Source organism: Leptonotus elevatus, chromosome 17, assembly GCF_054856555.1.
Source record: "Leptonotus elevatus isolate MCC_2025b chromosome 17, RoL_Lele_1.0, whole genome shotgun sequence".
In the NCBI taxonomy this organism is placed as follows: Eukaryota; Metazoa; Chordata; class Actinopteri; order Syngnathiformes; family Syngnathidae; genus Leptonotus; species Leptonotus elevatus.
The window spans coordinates 916,593-934,742 of NC_141255.1; the positions used below are offsets into that span (position 1 = coordinate 916,593).

The 18,150-nt window shown below is 45.3% G+C and overlaps 3 protein-coding genes across 6 annotated transcripts; 2 read left to right on the plus strand and 1 right to left on the minus strand.

Moving 5' to 3' along the window:
• Positions 1 to 1,890: 1,890 nt before the first annotated feature.
• On the plus strand, positions 1,891 to 6,846 carry six7 (SIX homeobox 7). The gene is made up of 3 exons (XM_086060079.1): positions 1,891 to 2,341; positions 4,370 to 4,533; positions 5,910 to 6,846. The coding sequence occupies exons 1-3, from the start codon at positions 1,952 to 1,954 to the stop codon at positions 6,091 to 6,093; spliced, it is 738 nt and encodes a 245-aa protein (XP_085916205.1). The 5' UTR covers positions 1,891 to 1,951; the 3' UTR covers positions 6,094 to 6,846.
• Positions 6,847 to 7,481: 635 nt separating this feature from the next.
• Positions 7,482 to 11,370, plus strand: LOC147159118 (actin-related protein 2). The gene is made up of 9 exons (XM_086059258.1): positions 7,482 to 7,761; positions 8,494 to 8,604; positions 8,681 to 8,839; positions 8,913 to 9,042; positions 9,169 to 9,305; positions 9,798 to 9,947; positions 10,022 to 10,167; positions 10,247 to 10,379; positions 11,077 to 11,370. The coding sequence occupies exons 1-9, from the start codon at positions 7,714 to 7,716 to the stop codon at positions 11,245 to 11,247; spliced, it is 1,185 nt and encodes a 394-aa protein (XP_085915384.1). The 5' UTR covers positions 7,482 to 7,713; the 3' UTR covers positions 11,248 to 11,370.
• A 779-nt stretch (positions 11,371 to 12,149) lies between these two features.
• On the minus strand, positions 12,150 to 17,907 carry LOC147159119 (phosphatidylcholine:ceramide cholinephosphotransferase 2-like). Of its 4 annotated transcripts, none has more exons than XM_086059260.1 (7): positions 17,787 to 17,907; positions 16,251 to 16,875; positions 14,352 to 14,469; positions 14,217 to 14,274; positions 13,351 to 13,446; positions 13,075 to 13,241; positions 12,150 to 12,942 (listed from the first exon to the last, which is right to left on the minus strand). In XM_086059260.1, exons 2-7 carry the CDS (start codon positions 16,769 to 16,771, stop codon positions 12,769 to 12,771), a joined length of 1,134 nt encoding a protein of 377 aa, XP_085915386.1. In that variant the 5' UTR covers positions 16,772 to 16,875; positions 17,787 to 17,907; the 3' UTR covers positions 12,150 to 12,768. The 4 variants fall into 4 exon arrangements, with proteins under 4 accessions (XP_085915386.1, XP_085915388.1, XP_085915387.1 ...); XM_086059262.1 differs by having other exon boundaries at positions 16,251 to 16,842; positions 17,787 to 17,895; XM_086059261.1 differs by having other exon boundaries at positions 16,251 to 16,842; positions 17,782 to 17,895.
• Between the last annotated feature and the right edge of the window lie 243 nt (positions 17,908 to 18,150).

The window sequence follows — 18,150 nt, forward strand, 5'->3', positions numbered from 1 at the left end:
TAGACAAAGTGCAATTTTTTCTGCAGAAATTGCGTAGGAATGCTACGATTTGAATGCACGCGCTTATGAAAGAAAATTGAAAGATTATGTGTGTGAAAATTAATCAAATGAATAAAAAGACAACTTTAACTGCAATCTGTCTAAGATTGAATCATTTCAGAGAAATTATAATCCATTTCTTGATATGATAGTCAGTCGGTATCGAACCATTGAATGTACTCAAATGTGGTCCAAGCGGGGTTTGAACCCAGGTTCTCCGTGGTCAGAGGCCATTGCTAAAAGCCAGGGGTGCCGAAGTTGGGTCCTGGAGACCCCATCCAGCCTGTTTTCCACGTCTCCCTCCTGCAGCACAGCTGAATCTAATGATTCCCGCTTTGCAGGAGTCTGATAACGATCCTGATCATCAATCGGGTGCGTTAGTGGAGAGAAACATGGAAAACAGGCCGGATAGGTCGGGTTCTCGACCGGGACCCAACGTTTTATGTGGGAGTTGTTTGACGGCAAAAAATTGTGGAGGATAAAAAAAATAAAAAAATCACAATAACTTATGTGGGAATTTTCCAGCATTCCGAACGCAATCAAGGTTGCACAATTGACACAATGTTGCCGGTTCATCATTCGGCATTTGTCAGCGCCCTGGCCAGCTTGCCGTCATTTTTTTTTGTCAAGCCGAACCAAACGGTATGCGTTCATGAAACACCCCCCCCCCCCCCCCCCCCCTCCCCGGTTGCCTTCCAAGAAACAAACAGCCTGTCAGAGTTCCCGGCGATGTGGGCAAACAAGAACAGCAATAATCCCAGCCGGGCCGGCGCCGATTGGCCGAGCTATTTTTCTCAACGGCTTCAATTAACGCGGAGCTCGTCGGTAAGCCGATCTCTCAAACAGCGGCCATGATAGCGTCTGCGGCGAGGGCCGTGTCACGGAGTATCGTCGGTTGATTCAGGATGTGGCCGGGGGGGCGAGGGGCGGTGGGGGGGTCACTCACCCCCGTGTCCCCCCCACCAAGCCCTCCCCGTGTGAGCTGAGGCGTAAAACTAACACTAGTGTTTTCCGGAGGGGGTGTTTGGTCGGGTGGGGCGTGATGGGATGGAGCTGTCTGAGAGGATCCTGCTATTGAGTTGCAAATGAGCTTGTAATTAGCCCCTTACACATTTGCCTGCAGGGATTATGTGTGTGCGTGCGCGCGGGCGCGTGTGCGTGTGTGTTTTTAACCCATTTTCCCTGCCACCGTGTTAAGTAGATAATACTAATTACTTCTCCTCCCAATTGCTTGTTAATTGTGTTCACTGTGGATTTATACAGGATGCTAATGCCACGATCCCCCCCCCCCCCCCAACACACACACACACACACGCGGCTGCAGACCCCCGACTTGGCTTGGTGCTAAAATCAACAGGTCATTTTTTTTTTTTTAGGCAAAAGCCTCCAGTAAGCCACTAATTAATTATGCCAAGCAGGCCTCCATCAAAAATAAAACGGTTACGAGAAATGAGTTGTGTTTGTGTGTTGGGGGTGGGTTCAAACTCAAGAGAGTGCAGATGTTATGATGATGATGATGATGATGATGATGATGATGATGCTAATCTTCTTTACTGTGGATCATCCGTCACCTGACGGCAACCTTAAAGGTGCACGAAGGAATTGATCCGTGCCATGCAGGCCCCTCGTTCCATGGAGGTTGAAGCTAATCGTCCAAACAAGATGATGAGCTGGGTGTCACCTCAGGGTAGGGAACCCCCCTTCGCCCCCCCCCCTACCCCCCCCCCTACCCCCCCCCCCCCCCCCCGCCCCCCCTGCACTCCTACACTCCACCCCAGCCCAGCCTGGTCCTATAATCCTTCTCCAAACAAGCGCAGAGATGCTAATTGTATCCCGCTATAAATACCGGCCGACTCCTGGCGGCCGCGCTTTTCTTGGCGACGGCGGCGGCCGACGTGTGTCATCCCGCAACATGTTCCCGCTGCCCATGTTCACGGCCGAGCAAGTGGCCCGCGTGTGCGAGAACCTGGAGGAGACGGGCGACATCGAGCGCCTGGGCCGCTTCCTCTGGTCCCTCCCGGCCGGCCAGGCCCTCAACCGCCACGAGTCGGTGATGCGCGCCCGCGCCCTGGTGGCGTTCCACAGGGGCAACTTCGAGGCGCTCTACCAGATCTTGCAAAGTCACCGCTTCACGCGGGAATCGCACGCCAAGCTGCAGGACCTGTGGCTGGACGCGCACTACCGGGAGGCCGAGAGGCTCCGGGGCCGGCCGCTGGGTCCGGTGGAGAAGTACCGGATACGCAAGAAGTTCCCCTTGCCCAGAACTATCTGGGATGGCGAGCAAAAGACTCACTGCTTTAAGGTAAGATCTTGACAAATAATCCAAGTGCACTCTAAAAAAAGTTGAGTCAAAAAATGGACCCATCCTCTACTTGGGTCAAATGGACCCAACTTTGAGACAAGAAATGGTCTTTTAGTGTAAACTCATAAATATTGCTCAGATCCTTGACTCGGGTCCAAAAATTGGGTCATTTTGTATAAATTGACAAATTGACCCATAAAGTGGATCGGTCCATTTTTTTTCCCAGTTTTTAAAGTGTACGATGATTATTTTTGAAAGTCCTCTTTTCATATATAGTTTAAACAATAATAATAATAATTGAATCTACTTTGCAATAAACATTAAAAATTCGTAACAAACATTTTGGTTTTATAGGCATAAATTAATGAGACATGAAAGATCGTTTTTAAGATTTCTGTTGACAAAATACTTTTAACAACAATTACACAAAACATGAGTCAGGAGTCAAATGACAGCAACAAACGTTAGCTAGTTTCAGAACGCTGACATTATGAAGCAAGGCCACACGCTTTTAAGAGCTCAATCAATCATTTTGTCAAATTGTCATCATTTGCGGAAATAAAAGCAGCAGCACGCAACGGCGGGATGAAACATCTGTTTTCAAATTGATTTTCACTCTCTCACTTCCAGCTGAATTGCGCATAATAGCTTGAAATTAGTTTTGGACTTTTGTTTTTGAAATTGGCGACGATGGCCGCGTGCGTGCGTGCGTGCGTGCGTGCGTGCGTGCGTGCGTGCGTGCGCTTCATGATGTGGCAGGAGGAGGCCTCGTTTCAATCCAGGCGCGAGTGCTTTAAGCTGCTAAACATGATCCAATTGAGTGGATCCACAGTGACTTCCATCTTACCAATAATATCCAGCCTAAGACGATTGCGAGGGCGCGATAGACCAGTTCCGGCATACGGTAACGTACTCGGCCCGGGCCTTTGTCCAAAAACATAAATGAAGAAAAAAAATGGGCAATGAAAAAAATGATACCCGACGAAATCTTTCAATTAAAGTCGATTGTGGAGCAAAATAGGGGACTCATTTGAGGCTCATTTAGACAAAAGTTCTGCTTGTAAATCATCAATTTTCATCAGCAGGTCTCAGCCCCTAAAGCGCCCCGCTAAAAAAAAGTTGAACTAATTATATATATATTTTTAAAAACAGCTTTAAGTTTATCATTCGCAAATTCGCAGAGGGCTCAACCCTCTTTTCATTTACTGAGAAACACACATCATCATTTGGTGCTCATGCCAAATGGATAAAAGTAGTACTTTGGCGCCATCTTGGTTCCAACAATGTTTTGAAGTTACGTCAATTAGACAAAAGGAACGCGGTGGCATCGCTAAGCAATTTTTAGGTCAACGATTCGAGGGCCCCTCCCTTAACGCCCAATCATGATTTTGCTGAACAAAACATTGCAGTAAAAGAACAGTAATAAAATGAAACCTATTGAAAAATAACTTCAAATAAACAGAATTGAAGAGGACATTTTGTGAGATTGAGTAAAACTGAAAGTAAAACCACCGAAAGTCTGTGTTTGTCCGTCTTAAGTTTGGCTTCAGGTTATAGGCCGCAACAGGAAGTAAACAAACGGAGTGAAAAAAATATATATTCAACACTTTAAAGAATTTAAATTCATCTCAAGAGTTAACAATTGAATTTTGACATGAAATAAACAACATGAATCCAAATATTAGATTTTGTTAAAAAAAATATATATATATATCAAAATGCAAGTTTACAAATGATCCAATATGAGTTCAAAATAACCCAACACGGGATATCATTTATTTATTCGAACCTGGGTTAAAAATGCAACCCAGAAGTATTTCGGTTAAAAATAACCCAATATGGGTTAAGAAAAAAAAACGAATAAATAAGTCAACCAAGACAAGCGGATGAGTGAGAGGCCGGGATTTGTGGCCAGTTAATTAGTCTTAGGCGCCCGCTCGTGGTCGCGGGGTCGCAAGCAGGTCGTTCATAAGCCGGCGTCTCGGGCTGGCTCCGCTCTGGGCAACTTTTGAAGTGGTTTGTCGCTAGGAACGGACGCGCAGTTTGCTGAGGGAGTGGTACCTGCAAGATCCGTACCCCAACCCGTCCAGAAAGAGGCACCTGGCCCAGGCCACGGGACTCACCCCCACCCAAGTTGGCAACTGGTTCAAGAACCGCCGGCAACGGGACCGCGCCGCCTCCGCCAAAAACAGGTGAGCCGCGGGTCATTTCGAATGAGGTCGCCAAACGGACCATTGATTTGATTGCCAAGGAAACGGAATAAAGCATCTCCTCATTTGATTGGCCCATCGTTTTTACAAATAACGGCACTTTTCCACCAATCCATTCGTTTGGGCTGCCATTTGTGTCCTCCTCCTTAAAATGAGATAAATCAGGACTTTCTTTTGCCACAATGACAAATACATCTCGTTCTCAAATCTCACTTTTCACTTCCTGCTTCCAAATATGGGCACGCTGGAAACCGGCCATTCGCATTGCCTCCGACCAGAGGTGGAGAAGTAAAAACCCGGCCACAGACTGGCTTTAGTCTTTCTACAGATTTTTTTTGTCAAGTGGCAGGTAAACGAGCTCGTTACCCGCAGACTGCCTTTTTAGCCACGGGTGCTTCTCGTAAACGAGCTCGTCGTCTGCCGGTTCAGCCGATCTGAAGCAGAGTTTTTACTTTCTGGACCTGTTGTGGCGTGACTCTTTCATATTAGTGAGTGCAGTGTGAAAACGGCTTTGCAGAACAGATTTAAAAAAAATAAAAATAATATACAGCAACTTCTTTTCAGTGTTACTCTAATTATAGTCACATGGTTGCACGTAACAAATGAAACAACCGGGTTCAAATAACGCGGCAGTTTTAGTTTTTACTGAAGAGTACCACATATGCTAGCTGTGTTATCTGCTTACGTGCAGTTATGGAATATAGAAAAAAAATTCATGTTTATACGATTGCCCGGTTGATCGTTGACAAGTTCGAACCGACATGCATTTCTGATATTTCCGCAATGCAATGGCTTCCTTTTCACATTGTAAACAAACGGCGTATCGTATTGCTTTTGCCTCCGACTCGCATACAAACTCGGCAGATAGTCACAGTACCCGTCGTCAAATGTCAATCCAAAATAATACTCACAAATCAAATGACAACAATCCAAAAGTTCCTCCCAACGAGATCAAAACTGCATTTGACGAAAGTCGCCGATGTCTTTTTTCCACCGACTTTGCAACTTGGGTCTCAAAATTCAAAAGGGCATTCCCATGCGCACTTCCTGGTTTGAAAGTCTGACTTCCCACCTTCCTCTTGCCCTCGAATGCAGCATTCGACCGCCATTTTGACTTGTGACGTAAGCTCGGAATTGTCAATAGTCCTGCTTTGAGTTGAGCGACACGCTCCATTACAGCTGGACAAATATTGCAATTTGAAAGTTAGCTTGCTAATTAGCCGACTATGCTAACTAACGTAGCTCACTTTTTCCCCCTAATCCCTCGAGAAGGCGGAAAAGGTTTTAGTAGGTTGCATGCCGAGTGAAACAACATCTGAGCACAATTCTCACAGTTTCATGTCTTTGCTCCGAGCCAGACTGCAGCAGGACCCGGCCCGCCTCCCCTCAGACCAAGACTGCCGCCCCCGCTCGTTGATGCCCTCCCCCCGGAACTTGGGCAGCCCCGAGGCCAGCGACTGCAGCACGGGGACCGAGCGCAGGGGCACGGGCGCGTCCACGCCGGACATCTCCGTCAGCAGCGACAGCGAATTCGAGTCCTGAGACGGCCTCGGCTAATAAAGACACTGTGGACGTGCCGGAGACGGCCTAAAAGGTCGCGAGGGGTCACGCACTTATACGAGCCCCTTACGTCAACCTTGACAGCAACGGTTGTCGAAAACGGTTCTCTCTCGAAAAATAATAATGCCTCTGCTCTTCAAGTGTTTCTCGTTGCTCGATTGGGCAACGCAGTGCCTGGCTCCGCACAGGTGGCAGGTTACAGGTGAAACTCTGTACTTGAGTACAAGTACGGATACTTGCGTGAAAAAAAATACAAATTCAACTACTTTACTGTTTAAAAAAAAAAAAAAAAAAAAAAAAAAAGAGACTCTGGGATGGACTTAAGTACAAAAGCACAATGAATGAATTTATATTAGATTTATTTACTTGGTATAATGAAAAAAAAATAGTTTTGCTTTTTTATCAACTTACAAAGTGTGCATACTTAGAAAAAGAAAATGACTAAATTTTTAGGCTACCAAATTTTGTGATAGCATCAAAACTTTAAAAAGAGAAGAAAAAAAAGTAGCTAGCAAGCGCTCGAAATAATGTGAGCATGTCACCGCCTTAAAAGGATCTCAGGGCACCACTTATATTAACCTGCCGATGTCATGTGATGGATTTTTAAGTCACGCCTACCATGCTGATAAGAGGAAAGTCTCGGCGACACGTGCCACTCGTTGATTTTCTTCCCAAGTATTTGTGGGGGAAAAAAAAGAAAGATTGTTGAACGTCAATAAAAATTTTCTATCCAAAGTGAGGCTGTCTGTGATTGTTTGTACTTGACTATATAATTATATATATATATATATATATATATATATATATATATATATATATATATATATATATATATATATATATATATATATATATATAAACTTTTGATTCTCTGTCCGAACTCCGAATGTTTACTTGCGTAAACAAGCAAAAGCCCAGTACAGTGCTTAAAAGGATACTTGACTGGGTTTTGATAACGTCATTATTTTTTAATACATTTTAAAATCGCTCAGGTAACGACCAATCATGGCTGCCAACGTCACATGACCAAACTCAGAAAACAGCTGAGCCGTGATTTTGTCGTTACCTGAGCTCTGAGCACCCATGATGTCATTTTCAGTTGACAGCAAGTAACAAAAGTTCACCACTAGATGTCGCTATATAATAGAATGCAGCCAAAGCACGCGCAAAATGGTGACCCAGAGAGGCCGCACTTCACAAGCCTACCACCAAGTCTCATTTTCGGCGAGCTGGTGAGAATTCCGGCGAGTGACGCCAAAAGACTGAGCGAGCCGGATTTAGCCGGAGCGGCTAACAAGAGCAGCTAGCGGGAGAAGCTAAGGGGGGAAAAAACTAGTAAAATTTATTATTAAAATATAATTAGTGATTACTAAATCTGTATGATTATATTAAGAAAAAGTACTTTGATGAATATTACACAAAGCCTCTTTAACCCTTTAATGGCCGGGCTAAGAAATTGGATGAAAGGCACAAAGCAGAGGAGGAGGAGCCAATGCTGCCGTCCCACCCGAGCCGGCCTCTAAAGCGGGCGGGTCTCGTCGACCTGGTAAGGTGCGGAGGCCGTGCAGAGCAGAGCACATCGGAGCGGTTCTCGGCGCCAAGATGGACAGCGAGGGCCGGCGAGTGGTGGTCTGCGACAACGGGACGGGGGTACGTCAAAACGCTTTGCCACTTCCTGTGCATTGGAGCTCCTCTTGATGTGTAAAAAACAAAAAAACAAAAACAATCCCTTTTGGAAGAACAAGCTGAGAATGCGCGAAGCTTGTCTGGACTTGTTGCTCTGCGAGGTGAGGCCGCCATACAAGGTGGTGAAGGTCCCATTTGAGCAGCCATTGGCTGAAAGATGGGAAGTGACATCTCAGGTGTTGCTTATTCAGGAGGGGCTGTTTGGCTTCCATTTTGCTTGGAATGCGCTGCCTTGCCTCGGGCGAGGAAGCAATGCAGCGTTTGCAAGGCCGAAATTGGAATTGGTTTTTGAAGTGAAACTCTCATACACGCTACTAAAATGCTCGAAGTCACGACTGAAATGCCGTCGCACACTGTATGATTTACTGAAATACACTTTTTGGGGTTAAATAAATAACCCAAAAATGAAGTGTGTGCGTGAGAGAGAGAGGTCGTGGCGAATCGTGACAAACCCTCCGAAGGGTCCTTCCTGCACTGTTGACAAATTCAATACGCCCAAGCTAGTCGCTGAAAAACTCACCCTGAATAAAAACCAAAGTCTGTATGACAAAAATTGCTCCGAAGAAATACGTTGTATGCGATCGAGCTCTGTATTGTTAGCGCATTTTTCCCCAAAGCCAATCAGCTGTGAGAATGACATTTGCCAGCTGGATCAATATCTCGCAAAATGTGGGTCTTACTTTCCTGCCTCTCCAGTTTGTCAAGTGCGGCTTTGCGGGCTCCAACTTCCCTGACCACATCTTTCCCGCCATGGTGGGTCGCCCGGTCATCCGATCCACCACCAAAGTGGGCAACATCGAGATCAAGGTAAACGAGCGGCAGCGACGCGCGCGGGGAAAAAAGGTTGCCGCGTTTGACTCTCGCCCCCGTCTGGCCTTCTCAGGACCTGATGGTGGGCGACGAAGCCAGCGAGTGCCGCTCGCTGCTGGAGGTGGCGTACCCCATGGAGAACGGGATGGTGCGCTGCTGGGACGACATGCTCCACCTGTGGGACCACACCTTCGGACCCGAGAGGCTGGACATCGAGCCGTCCCGGTGCAAGGTACCGAACCCCGTCGGGAACAAGAACGCGCGCCGCTCCGACGGCTAAAGCTCCTCCCCGTCGTCGCACGCAGATCCTGCTGACGGAACCTCCCATGAACCCCACCAAGAACCGCGAGAGGATCGCCGAGGTCATGTTTGAGAAGTACCAGTTCCACGGCATCTACGTGGCCATCCAGGCCGTGCTCACGCTATACGCGCAAGGTACGGGCCGCCATACACCAAACTTCGAGTCGACAGCTGGAGGTTTTTTTTTTCGACAACGTCGCCGGCGGAGGAGCGGGAAAACAAAAATGAACAATTAAAAAAAAGCTTCCTGCCGCCAACCAGGTCTGCTGACCGGGGTGGTTGTGGACTCCGGCGACGGTGTCACTCACATCTGTCCGGTGTACGAGGGCTACTCGTTGCCACACCTGACGCGCAGGCTGGACATCGCTGGGCGGGACATCACACGTTACCTCATCAAGGTAACGAAAATGAAAAGTTGACAGGAAAATGAGCCGTGCTCGATCATTTAGTAGAATTCTCTCATTTCTTGAAATAAGAGGAAAGGCCCTCGTAAGGAAGGTGTCCAATTTTGGGCTTTTTGCTTTTTATTATGCATCAAATGTAAAGCATATGAAAAATCACTCAGTGAATTAAATTTGCACCCAATTGTCCAAAACATGTTGAAGCTGAAAATGGCACCGTCCAAAATTTCAACAACAAAAATTACCTCACAAAAGCTTTAAAAAATGACCCATAAAGTTTCTTTCGCACTGCGTATTGTTGAATTGATGACTTGCTTCGCCGCAATATTAGCCTCAAGCTGCTATGCTAGTCAGTAAATAAAACGCTGTAGCATCGTGAGGTGGAAACAGATTTAGCGGAGGCGGCAGGTGGCTTAGTTGGGCAGCGGAGGTTACACGAAACCCCTCCCCCGTTTTGACGCCATCTTTGACCCCGTTTTGTGACCTCAGCTGCTGCTGCTACGCGGCTACGCCTTTAACCACTCGGCCGACTTTGAGACGGTGCGCATGCTGAAGGAGAAGCTGTGCTACGTGGGATACAACATCGAACAAGAGCAGCGTCTGGCCACGGAAACCACATACCTGGTGGAGTCGTACACGGTAAGCCGCACCTTACCTGACACTCGTCACCCCGAGGTTCGGGTCGCAGCGTCCAATCACGGCGTCTGCTGCAGCTCCCCGACGGCCGGCAGGTGATGGTGGGGGGCGAGAGGTTCGGCGCCCCGGAGGCGCTCTTCCAGCCTCACCTGATCAACGTGGAGGGGGCGGGCGTGGCTGAGCTCCTTTTCAACACCATCCAGGCGGCCGATATCGATCTCAGGTGGGGGTGACGTCGCTCGGCTTTGGGAAGCCCGGATGAGCGTGTGAACCCTGTGTTCTTGACGTTTCCACGTTTGCAGGGCAGACTTCTATAAACACATTGTCCTGTCCGGAGGAAGCACGATGTACCCCGGCCTCCCGTCAAGACTGGAGCGAGAGATCAAGCAGCTCTACTTGGAGAGGGTTCTGGATGGAGACGCGCGCAAGTTGGCTGTAAGAAGGCACAAACATTCCATTGTGACCATTGGCATGGAAGAGGGGCCATCAGGGACAGTATTTAGGATGTAGCAAGCCCCCCCCCCCCCGAACAAGGATGACACTTTAGTGTTTATTTTGAGCAACGTTTAACCTCTTTTTAAACAGTGTAATTGCTCGTCTTAATCACCGAGCTGAAACTTATTTCACACACATGCAAACAATCATCAAAAATCACATATTACGCTAAATATGTACAAACATAAGTGCTAATATACATAAATTATTAACTAAAATGTACCTTTTGCCTCCTCGGAGTGGCTATCAATATAAAACAGGACATTTGTCGAAGCTCCGTGGCAAACTTTTCAGCGTATTTACGCTACCTTATGTACAAATGGCACTAAACCAGAAGTAGCCCTTCAAAATAAAAGCGTTTGCCAAAAACCGGAAGTAACAATTTACAATGCAAATTTCAAACAAAAAAGCCCAATCAATACTCCGGTAAGAAAATATAGTCACGGTTATTTTACGCACGATTTCCTCACTCAAGCACAACTCTTACATACAATACTGAAAACATCTCAAACACACTTCTCTTTTTTAGAACGTGTTTAAAAAAAATAAAAAATAAGAAACTGAAAATGTCCCAGACGGCCTCTCATAACTTTATGTTCTCAGTCGCACTTCAAGTCGTTGCGCTTCACACCCGCAGAAGTTCAAGATTCGGATCGAGGACCCCCCGCGCCGCAAACACATGGTGTTCCTGGGCGGCGCCGTGCTGGCCAACATCATGAAGGACAAGGAAGCCTTCTGGCTGACCAGGTCCGAGTACCAGGAGAGTGGCCTCGGAGTGCTGCAGAAACTGGGAGGCGGCGTCAGATAGAAGCTCTGTGAACAATGTTCATTTGAAAGAAATGACAACTTTGACTTAACTTGTAATAATAGTGCTGATTTAACTTCTGTCTTGCTGTCTGGGTGATGATTAAAAACACTGAAAACATGAAACGCGTTTATGCAAGCTTGAAATAAAGCCTGCTTGTTCTTTTTTTTAATACATATATTGATTTATACAGCTTGGATATTGTTGAAGTTCCCCATTTAGTTTGTTCCATATTTTCAGATAACGTAAAATAAAGACAGCTGATAGAGAATATAGTGTCTAATTATACTTACCAGAAGAAGAATCATCTTTGTTTGTCATGTACATAAAATTAGATTATTATTATTTGAGTATTCGCGAAGGTGGCCCAACCATTGTGGCCATTTTACAATCAGGAAGTGAATTAGAAATGGGAAGGATAGAAAATGTCCCTTAATTGTATGCAATTGGAAGGGGTATATTTTGGGGTATAAAAGACTTTCTTTAAAATAATCTGACCTTGCTTGCATGTATCAAAAGTATTAGTGGTATCAGTATCGGTGACAACTCAAGATTTGAGTACTTGTACTGGTATCGGTCTGAATCAAACATCCCTAATAAATAGTATAATTTGTTCATAAAATATAAAAATTCTAATCATTTTGTATTCATCATGACGGATGTTTTTTTTCTTTCCATAACAGAGCGACTTTTGTGGATTTTCGGCTGGAGCTGGATCGTTCGATAAAACTAGACTGTCGCCATCTCCTGGCCAGTATGAGAAATGCGGTCGGTGACAACTTCCGGGAATCCAAAACACATAAACGAGCCGTTTTCGCATTTGTCTCGTGCTCGCTCGACTATTTTGATGATAGAAAAACAATTTGAAAAACATACTTTTGACTTTTCCCTAATGCACACCAGGCAGCAAACAAGAAAATCAACGTTTATTTCAAGTTTACTGTTTGTATTTTACATATAACAAGTTGTTTGTTTCCAAACATAAAGTCAGTGACGTAAGACAAGCAGGTATCGGAAGAAAAATGTTGACGGCAAATTTGACTGACTCTTTAGCACAAACAGGCTTGGTATTGTCAATCATGTGATGACTTGTTGATTAAAAGTTGCGGCGCGAGGACAGACTCGTCTATCGTTTTATTCAAGCCAAACTGTGTGAAATTAGCGCACATATTCTATTAATATAATGTAACAATGTTTTATTCTGATACTTTTGAGAGGATCTGGAATAAAGTAAAAGCAGAATGAGGGAAGCAATCACATGTGCAATGCGTGTTAATTATGTACAGTGTGGAAAAGAACAGAAAGAAGCACTTGCCTTGATGAAGCCAATTTAGCAGCAGTCCAAACAACAGACGGCAACAAATACGACAAATAGTTTGCGCAAGTTCAATCACCAAGCGGGAAAGTTGGCGAGCGTCCGTCACCAATTTGTACTTTTCAAGTATGTCCAACGCGGATTCTTCTCTGCGGTTAGCGCGGCAGGCTGAGCCAAAAGGAGTGTTTTGGTCGCCAATGTCTGCCGCCTCACTCGTCCCTGCCGCCCTCCACCATCCGGTAGCGCTGTCGGCACGAGGACGGCAGCGCCAGCGGCCACGAGAAGACCACGGGAACGCTCGTCTGGACGTTTCGCTCCAGGAAGTTGAACACGGGGTTCCACCATGTGCGCGACAGGAAGTTGTTGGGCGCCCTACGGAGAGCCTGGCAGGAAGTAAGGTCGGCGGCGCTTTAGTCAGACTGAAGCCATTTCTTTGACTACAACTGTACTGCGCAACCATCGGAACATTTGTTGCCATGAACTGGATATGAGAATGGTCCAATAAATGCTCTTACGTGCGTGTTGGCCATAGTGTGGTACCACCAGAAGAGCCTGGTGGTCACGTAGTAGCCCACCAGGACGTCGATGCTGTAGTGCTCGTGGCCCACCAGGATGCAGAGCACGCCCGAGGCGCTGAGCAGCCAGCAGATCCACTGGTACCAGCACATCCAGCGAGGAGAATCTGCGCGTCGCGTTAGGTCACGTTAGGTCACGTTGGGTCACGTTGGGTCACGTTGGGTCACGTTGGGTCACGCCGCACCAAACGGGCCCACGACATTTCGCCAACTTACACTCTTTGATGAAGAGGTAGGCCAGGGTCAACATAACCGTGTGGCCGCTGTACAGGAAGTCGCCGCACATCAAGTGGGAGCCAGTCAGGGAGAAGCCTGTGCACGCATTCATAGTCCAAGTCAGTACTTTTTTTTTTTTCAAAAAATTTGAATTTTTACATATCACAACATAATAATGATAATAATAGCACAACAACAATTCTAAATTAGTAATTATTTATCGGGCAGAACTTTAACTGTGGTGTCATATGGCTGCCAAATTCCATGATTCTATAAAAGAGTGCCACAAGGGTCTGTTTTAGGACCACTTTTATTTTCTTTATATAACCATTTTATGAAGTGTTAACTTCAGGAATCTTTTTTTTTTTAATTTTCAGAGATTCTGATGGCCCTAAGAATTCTCTGCACTTTCTGTTTTTGTTTGAAATTAAAACTAAGATAAGTAAAAAATTTAATTCTACAACTATTTTGATATTTTGGAATTCTAAAAGTTGATCAATAAACATATGCTTAAAAAATCCCCCCAAAAAACATAATAGCTGGATTTTTGTGAAAATGAATATGGGCTCCAAATATCGGTTATCGGCATCCTTGACTACTAATAATCGGTATCGGTCCTGAAAAAAACATATCGCTCCATCTCTCATTTTAAGCCCCTCAACTATATATATATATATATATATATATATATATATATATATATATATATATGATTATAGGTTACCTTTGGCACAATGGCAATAACATTTTCCAAGTGAAATATGAGTTAGTTTGGTGTCCATTTTGCCAGCCCAGAAGTTAAGAAAAACCCCGCCTCTCCCCATATGACAGCCACACCCCCTTTCGTGTATGTGCGTGTTTGAGACCTCCTCCAGAGATGAGCCGCACAATCCTCCAGATCTTTCCTGCCGAGTCATCGTACAGCTGCAAGTGTACGACAACGCACATCAGACACGGTGATGACTTTCTGACAGCAAGCGAAGAGGTGTGTGTTTGTGTACCTTGGGCGCGCACACCATGTGCCGGCCCGGCACGGGAAGGGTGGTGATGTACATGGTGGCGCAACGGTACATGTAGAGTGTTCCGATGAGGAAGAAGCAGCGGCGTCCCACGATGGCTCTGACATGAAGGAAAAATAATATTTTACGCTTGTGTAATAATATAGAAACAACCAACAATAGTGTTGCAACAGATCACAAAAGTCACGGTTCGGATCGGATCACGGTTCGGATCGGATCACGGTTCGGATCAGCATTTTTATTTTTTTAAATGAAAAAGATAAATAGTAATGTCTTCATTTATTTTGTAAAATGCTTTTGCCCATTTAAAAAAAAAAATCGACTCAAAATATCTAATATGGCCATTTAAGATTTAAGAACACAACTAAGTGCAACATGAGGCAGATACATTCTTATTTTATACATGGTCCATGTGTAAAATATAACAGAAAAATCGAAACGGCTATGTTTGATAATTTTATTTAAATGTTTCTTGTTTAGTTTTTTTTTTTTTTAAGCATAAGTGCTTTGTAAAATAAATGAAGCCAATGTTCTATTTATGTTTTGTTTTTTTAAATAATTAAAAAATCTCAACGTGCAATTTAAGGCACATTCCCTTCCTTTAAACTCGGGTGTGAATTACAAAATAGCCTTGGTCCAAAATATTGGTGAAGTTAAGAAAGCAAGGCAGGTACCAGCCGTCAAACTCATTTACTGTTACCAGCAAGGCACTCGTTGCTAATGCTAACAGCTAGCTGCTAGCCACTAACGTTGGAGCTTTGTGCTGTACCATACAATGATAGCATAATTAGCTAGCGGTTTCTTAGCGTCCTCAATTAGCGATTGAATATGAGTTGGGGGTTGCGTTGTGTTATGTGATGTAAAAAAATAAAATAAAATAAAAAAACTACGATAAAAAAAAAATCTAAAACATCAAAAAAGGAAGTCAAGTTAGCTATCACGCCACGATGCGGGCCAACTTCAAAGTAAAAGTCTCCTAAGGCTATTTGCATTGCCGTCAATGTATTAATTGGAACGCTTTATTTTGAAGTTATGTTGAGTTTGTTTCCAGCTTCCTTGACATGTCTGAATGACGGTGTCGCGACAAGAGGCAGAAAAATAAACCCATATCATTAATTTGAAGACTAATTTCACCCCAAATTCCCAATTTAATTCAATTCAATATAACTTTATTTATCCCCTTGGGCAGGGGTGGGCACACTCGGTCCTCAAGAGGCCATGGTCCTGCAGGTTTTGGATGTTTCCCTTCTCCAACACAGCTGGTATATGATCAGCTCATCAGCATCAGAAAACCATTCTTTTGATTGGAATCAGCTTGTATTGGAAGAGGGAAACCTCCAAAACCTGCAGGATTCCGGCCCTCGAGGATTGAGTTTACCCACCCCTGCCCTTGGGGCAATTAAGAAATAGCAGCAACTGAGCAGCATTACATTTAAAAGAGAATAAAAAGTTTAAATGAATACACACCATCAATATAAAAATATACAATATAAATACACAATACCAATAAGGTGACTCAATGAGTAGTGCCAACTGCCAACAATATGTATATGTATGTACAGTATATATTAAGAAGAAGATCTGTAGGTTCGTTAAAAAGTTTTAGCTACTGGAATTAAAAAGCAGAATTGCTTTGGGGACAAAATGCTCTCATGCGTGCAAGTTCCTCTGCTGCTATTGTAGTGAATGTGGGCTGATCTTGTTGCTTTCGTGTGAATGCGCAGTTTTTGTTGTTTTTTCCAACGCCAACCAACCCGTGGGACGTGCGCGATCCGAACCGTGGGGCCCGATCCGTACCGATCAACGCCACTAACCACCAAAGATATGATAAGTGGGCCTGTCGTGGAAATTGGAAATATGACGTGCTGGCGGCGTTTTTACCTGTGCTTGAGGAGGAGCCATTGGACCAACCAGAGTGCCATCAGGATCAGCCCGTTGACCTCGGTGACAGTGAAAGCCCAAGGAACGCGGTCCACGTAGTCGAAGAACTTGTCGGGCAGCGGCGGGCTCACCGACTTGTCGGGCACCCTCTCGTGCACGATGGTGATGACCACGGTGGTGAAGAACAAGTTGAAGATGGCGTAGAGGAAGGCCACGCCCGTCTTCCACCACTCCTTGGGGAGGCGGTCGGCGCGCTCCTCGGGCACCGAGATCTTGACGTAGTCGCAGTGGCGCTTCAGGCCGCTGCTCAGGGTTTGGACCAGCTGGTTCTGCTGGAAAAGACTGCTTATTTTGCCGCGCTTGCTCCTGCCGTCGGGAGCATCGGCCGGAGGCGGGGACGCGGGGCGACCGGGGCTGCCGTTGGGGCGAGCGGGCGAGGAGGGCGCGCTGGTAGTTACGCTGGCTTCCACGTGCGGGCGGATGTCGTCGTCGTCGTCCTGGATCAGATCGCCGGCCGCCATGTCGCTCCTTTGGCGTGGCCGTGCCTCAGAACGCAGTCCCAACGCTAACCACCAGGTCCGAATAATGGATCCTGATGGCGACGCACAAATGACTCCGGATGAAACTGAAAATCAACAAGTCGTTGTTTTTTTAAACAAGGGCTTTAAAACACAAAAGATGTGAGTGAGTTCATGAGCTGACTCGTGCCACTGCGAGCAGATGAGATCAAAAATGACTTGTTTGGAAAAACTATGGTGGAGGGCAGAGGTGGAAAAGTGGGTGGTCTATTCTCTCTCTCTCTCTCTTTTTTTAAAGTAGTCTATCCTGTTAATCAACGGAGAAATGTAATTGCTCACAAACTACAGTAATTAAAATGTGCCATCGACCACAAGTCACATCTCGACTGCCTCCCTTGAGCCAACGTTCAAGTCTGAAGGTCACCTGTGGCTTTTCATCCTGCCGTTGTGTGCGTGGTTCAATATGATAATTAAACGTTACATTTAGGACTAAAATGCCAATTCTGACTTGCTCTCGGTATTCGAACGATGCAAAAACAAAACAAAAGACGACGCCACTCCCGTTCTGACATCGAATGCATCATCCTTCGTAACTTCCTGTTTACGCCTCTCAAATCAACATCAGCAGACTCCAATTAGAGCCGATTCGGCAACAGTGGGCCTCATGACACTCGTTGACTAATATGGAACTCCATTCAAAATGAACGATAAGGGAAAAATAAGTATTCGGAGTCCGCAGTAAGAGTGTGACACAAACATGAATGTTCGTATTTCGCTGCACGTGAAACAACGCCGAGCAAGAGCAAGACATCGATCGATCCAGTCGTCATTAGCCACGAAAAGCGTTTGAAAGGACAAAACAATAAAAAAATATATATACATAAATCAATCAATAAATAATCATGTTCAGTTCATGGTGTCCTTCAAGGAGTCTCAGAACGGAAATGAGAAATACACCTGACGGGACGGACTGAAGTCATGAAAAGAGCAAAAGTGAACAAACACAAACTTACCACACCTTAGTTGAGGATAGAAAAAACAATCATTCCCACAATTTGGACTGTTTTTCTTCTTTGGCAAACTCGGCTTGGTGTACTTTCGACTTGGACGCACGCAGCTGTGGTTCGACGTCTACATCCGGTTACGCCCCCTCCACTCCTCTTCGTGACTCACCTGAGTTCGGCCAAACTCGGTATTTTTCGTAAAAAAAAAGAAGAAAAAAAGACAGGAGTCGCTCTACGGAAGTCCGGAAATAGGATTAGAGATCGCTACCCAGCTCAAACTGTTGCTTTATTTATTTATTTACAGTAGCTATAAGTTCGGCCAAATGCATTTTATTCTGAAGTACACCGGACAGGTGATACATTGTGATACAAAACAAA

Excerpts from the sequence above, each read along its gene's own strand:
- six7 (XM_086060079.1), top strand. The coding sequence starts at position 1,952 with ATGTTCCCGCTGCCCATGTTCACGGCCGAGCAAGTGGCCCGCGTGTGC. Across the intron at positions 2,342-4,369 it reads AAAAGACTCACTGCTTTAAG|GAACGGACGCGCAGTTTGCT; the intron begins GTAAGATCTTGA and ends GTTTGTCGCTAG. Across the intron at positions 4,534-5,909 it reads GCCGCCTCCGCCAAAAACAG|ACTGCAGCAGGACCCGGCCC; the intron begins GTGAGCCGCGGG and ends GCTCCGAGCCAG.
- LOC147159118 (XM_086059258.1), top strand. The coding sequence starts at position 7,714 with ATGGACAGCGAGGGCCGGCGAGTGGTGGTCTGCGACAACGGGACGGGG. Across the intron at positions 8,605-8,680 it reads TGGGCAACATCGAGATCAAG|GACCTGATGGTGGGCGACGA; the intron begins GTAAACGAGCGG and ends TGGCCTTCTCAG. Across the intron at positions 9,306-9,797 it reads TCACACGTTACCTCATCAAG|CTGCTGCTGCTACGCGGCTA; the intron begins GTAACGAAAATG and ends TTGTGACCTCAG.
- LOC147159119 (XM_086059260.1), bottom strand. The coding sequence starts at position 16,771 with ATGGCGGCCGGCGATCTGATCCAGGACGACGACGACGACATCCGCCCG. Across the intron at positions 14,470-16,250 it reads TGGCTCCTCCTCAAGCACAG|AGCCATCGTGGGACGCCGCT; the intron begins GTAAAAACGCCG and ends CCTTCATGTCAG. Across the intron at positions 12,943-13,074 it reads ACACTATGGCCAACACGCAC|GCTCTCCGTAGGGCGCCCAA; the intron begins GTAAGAGCATTT and ends ACTTCCTGCCAG.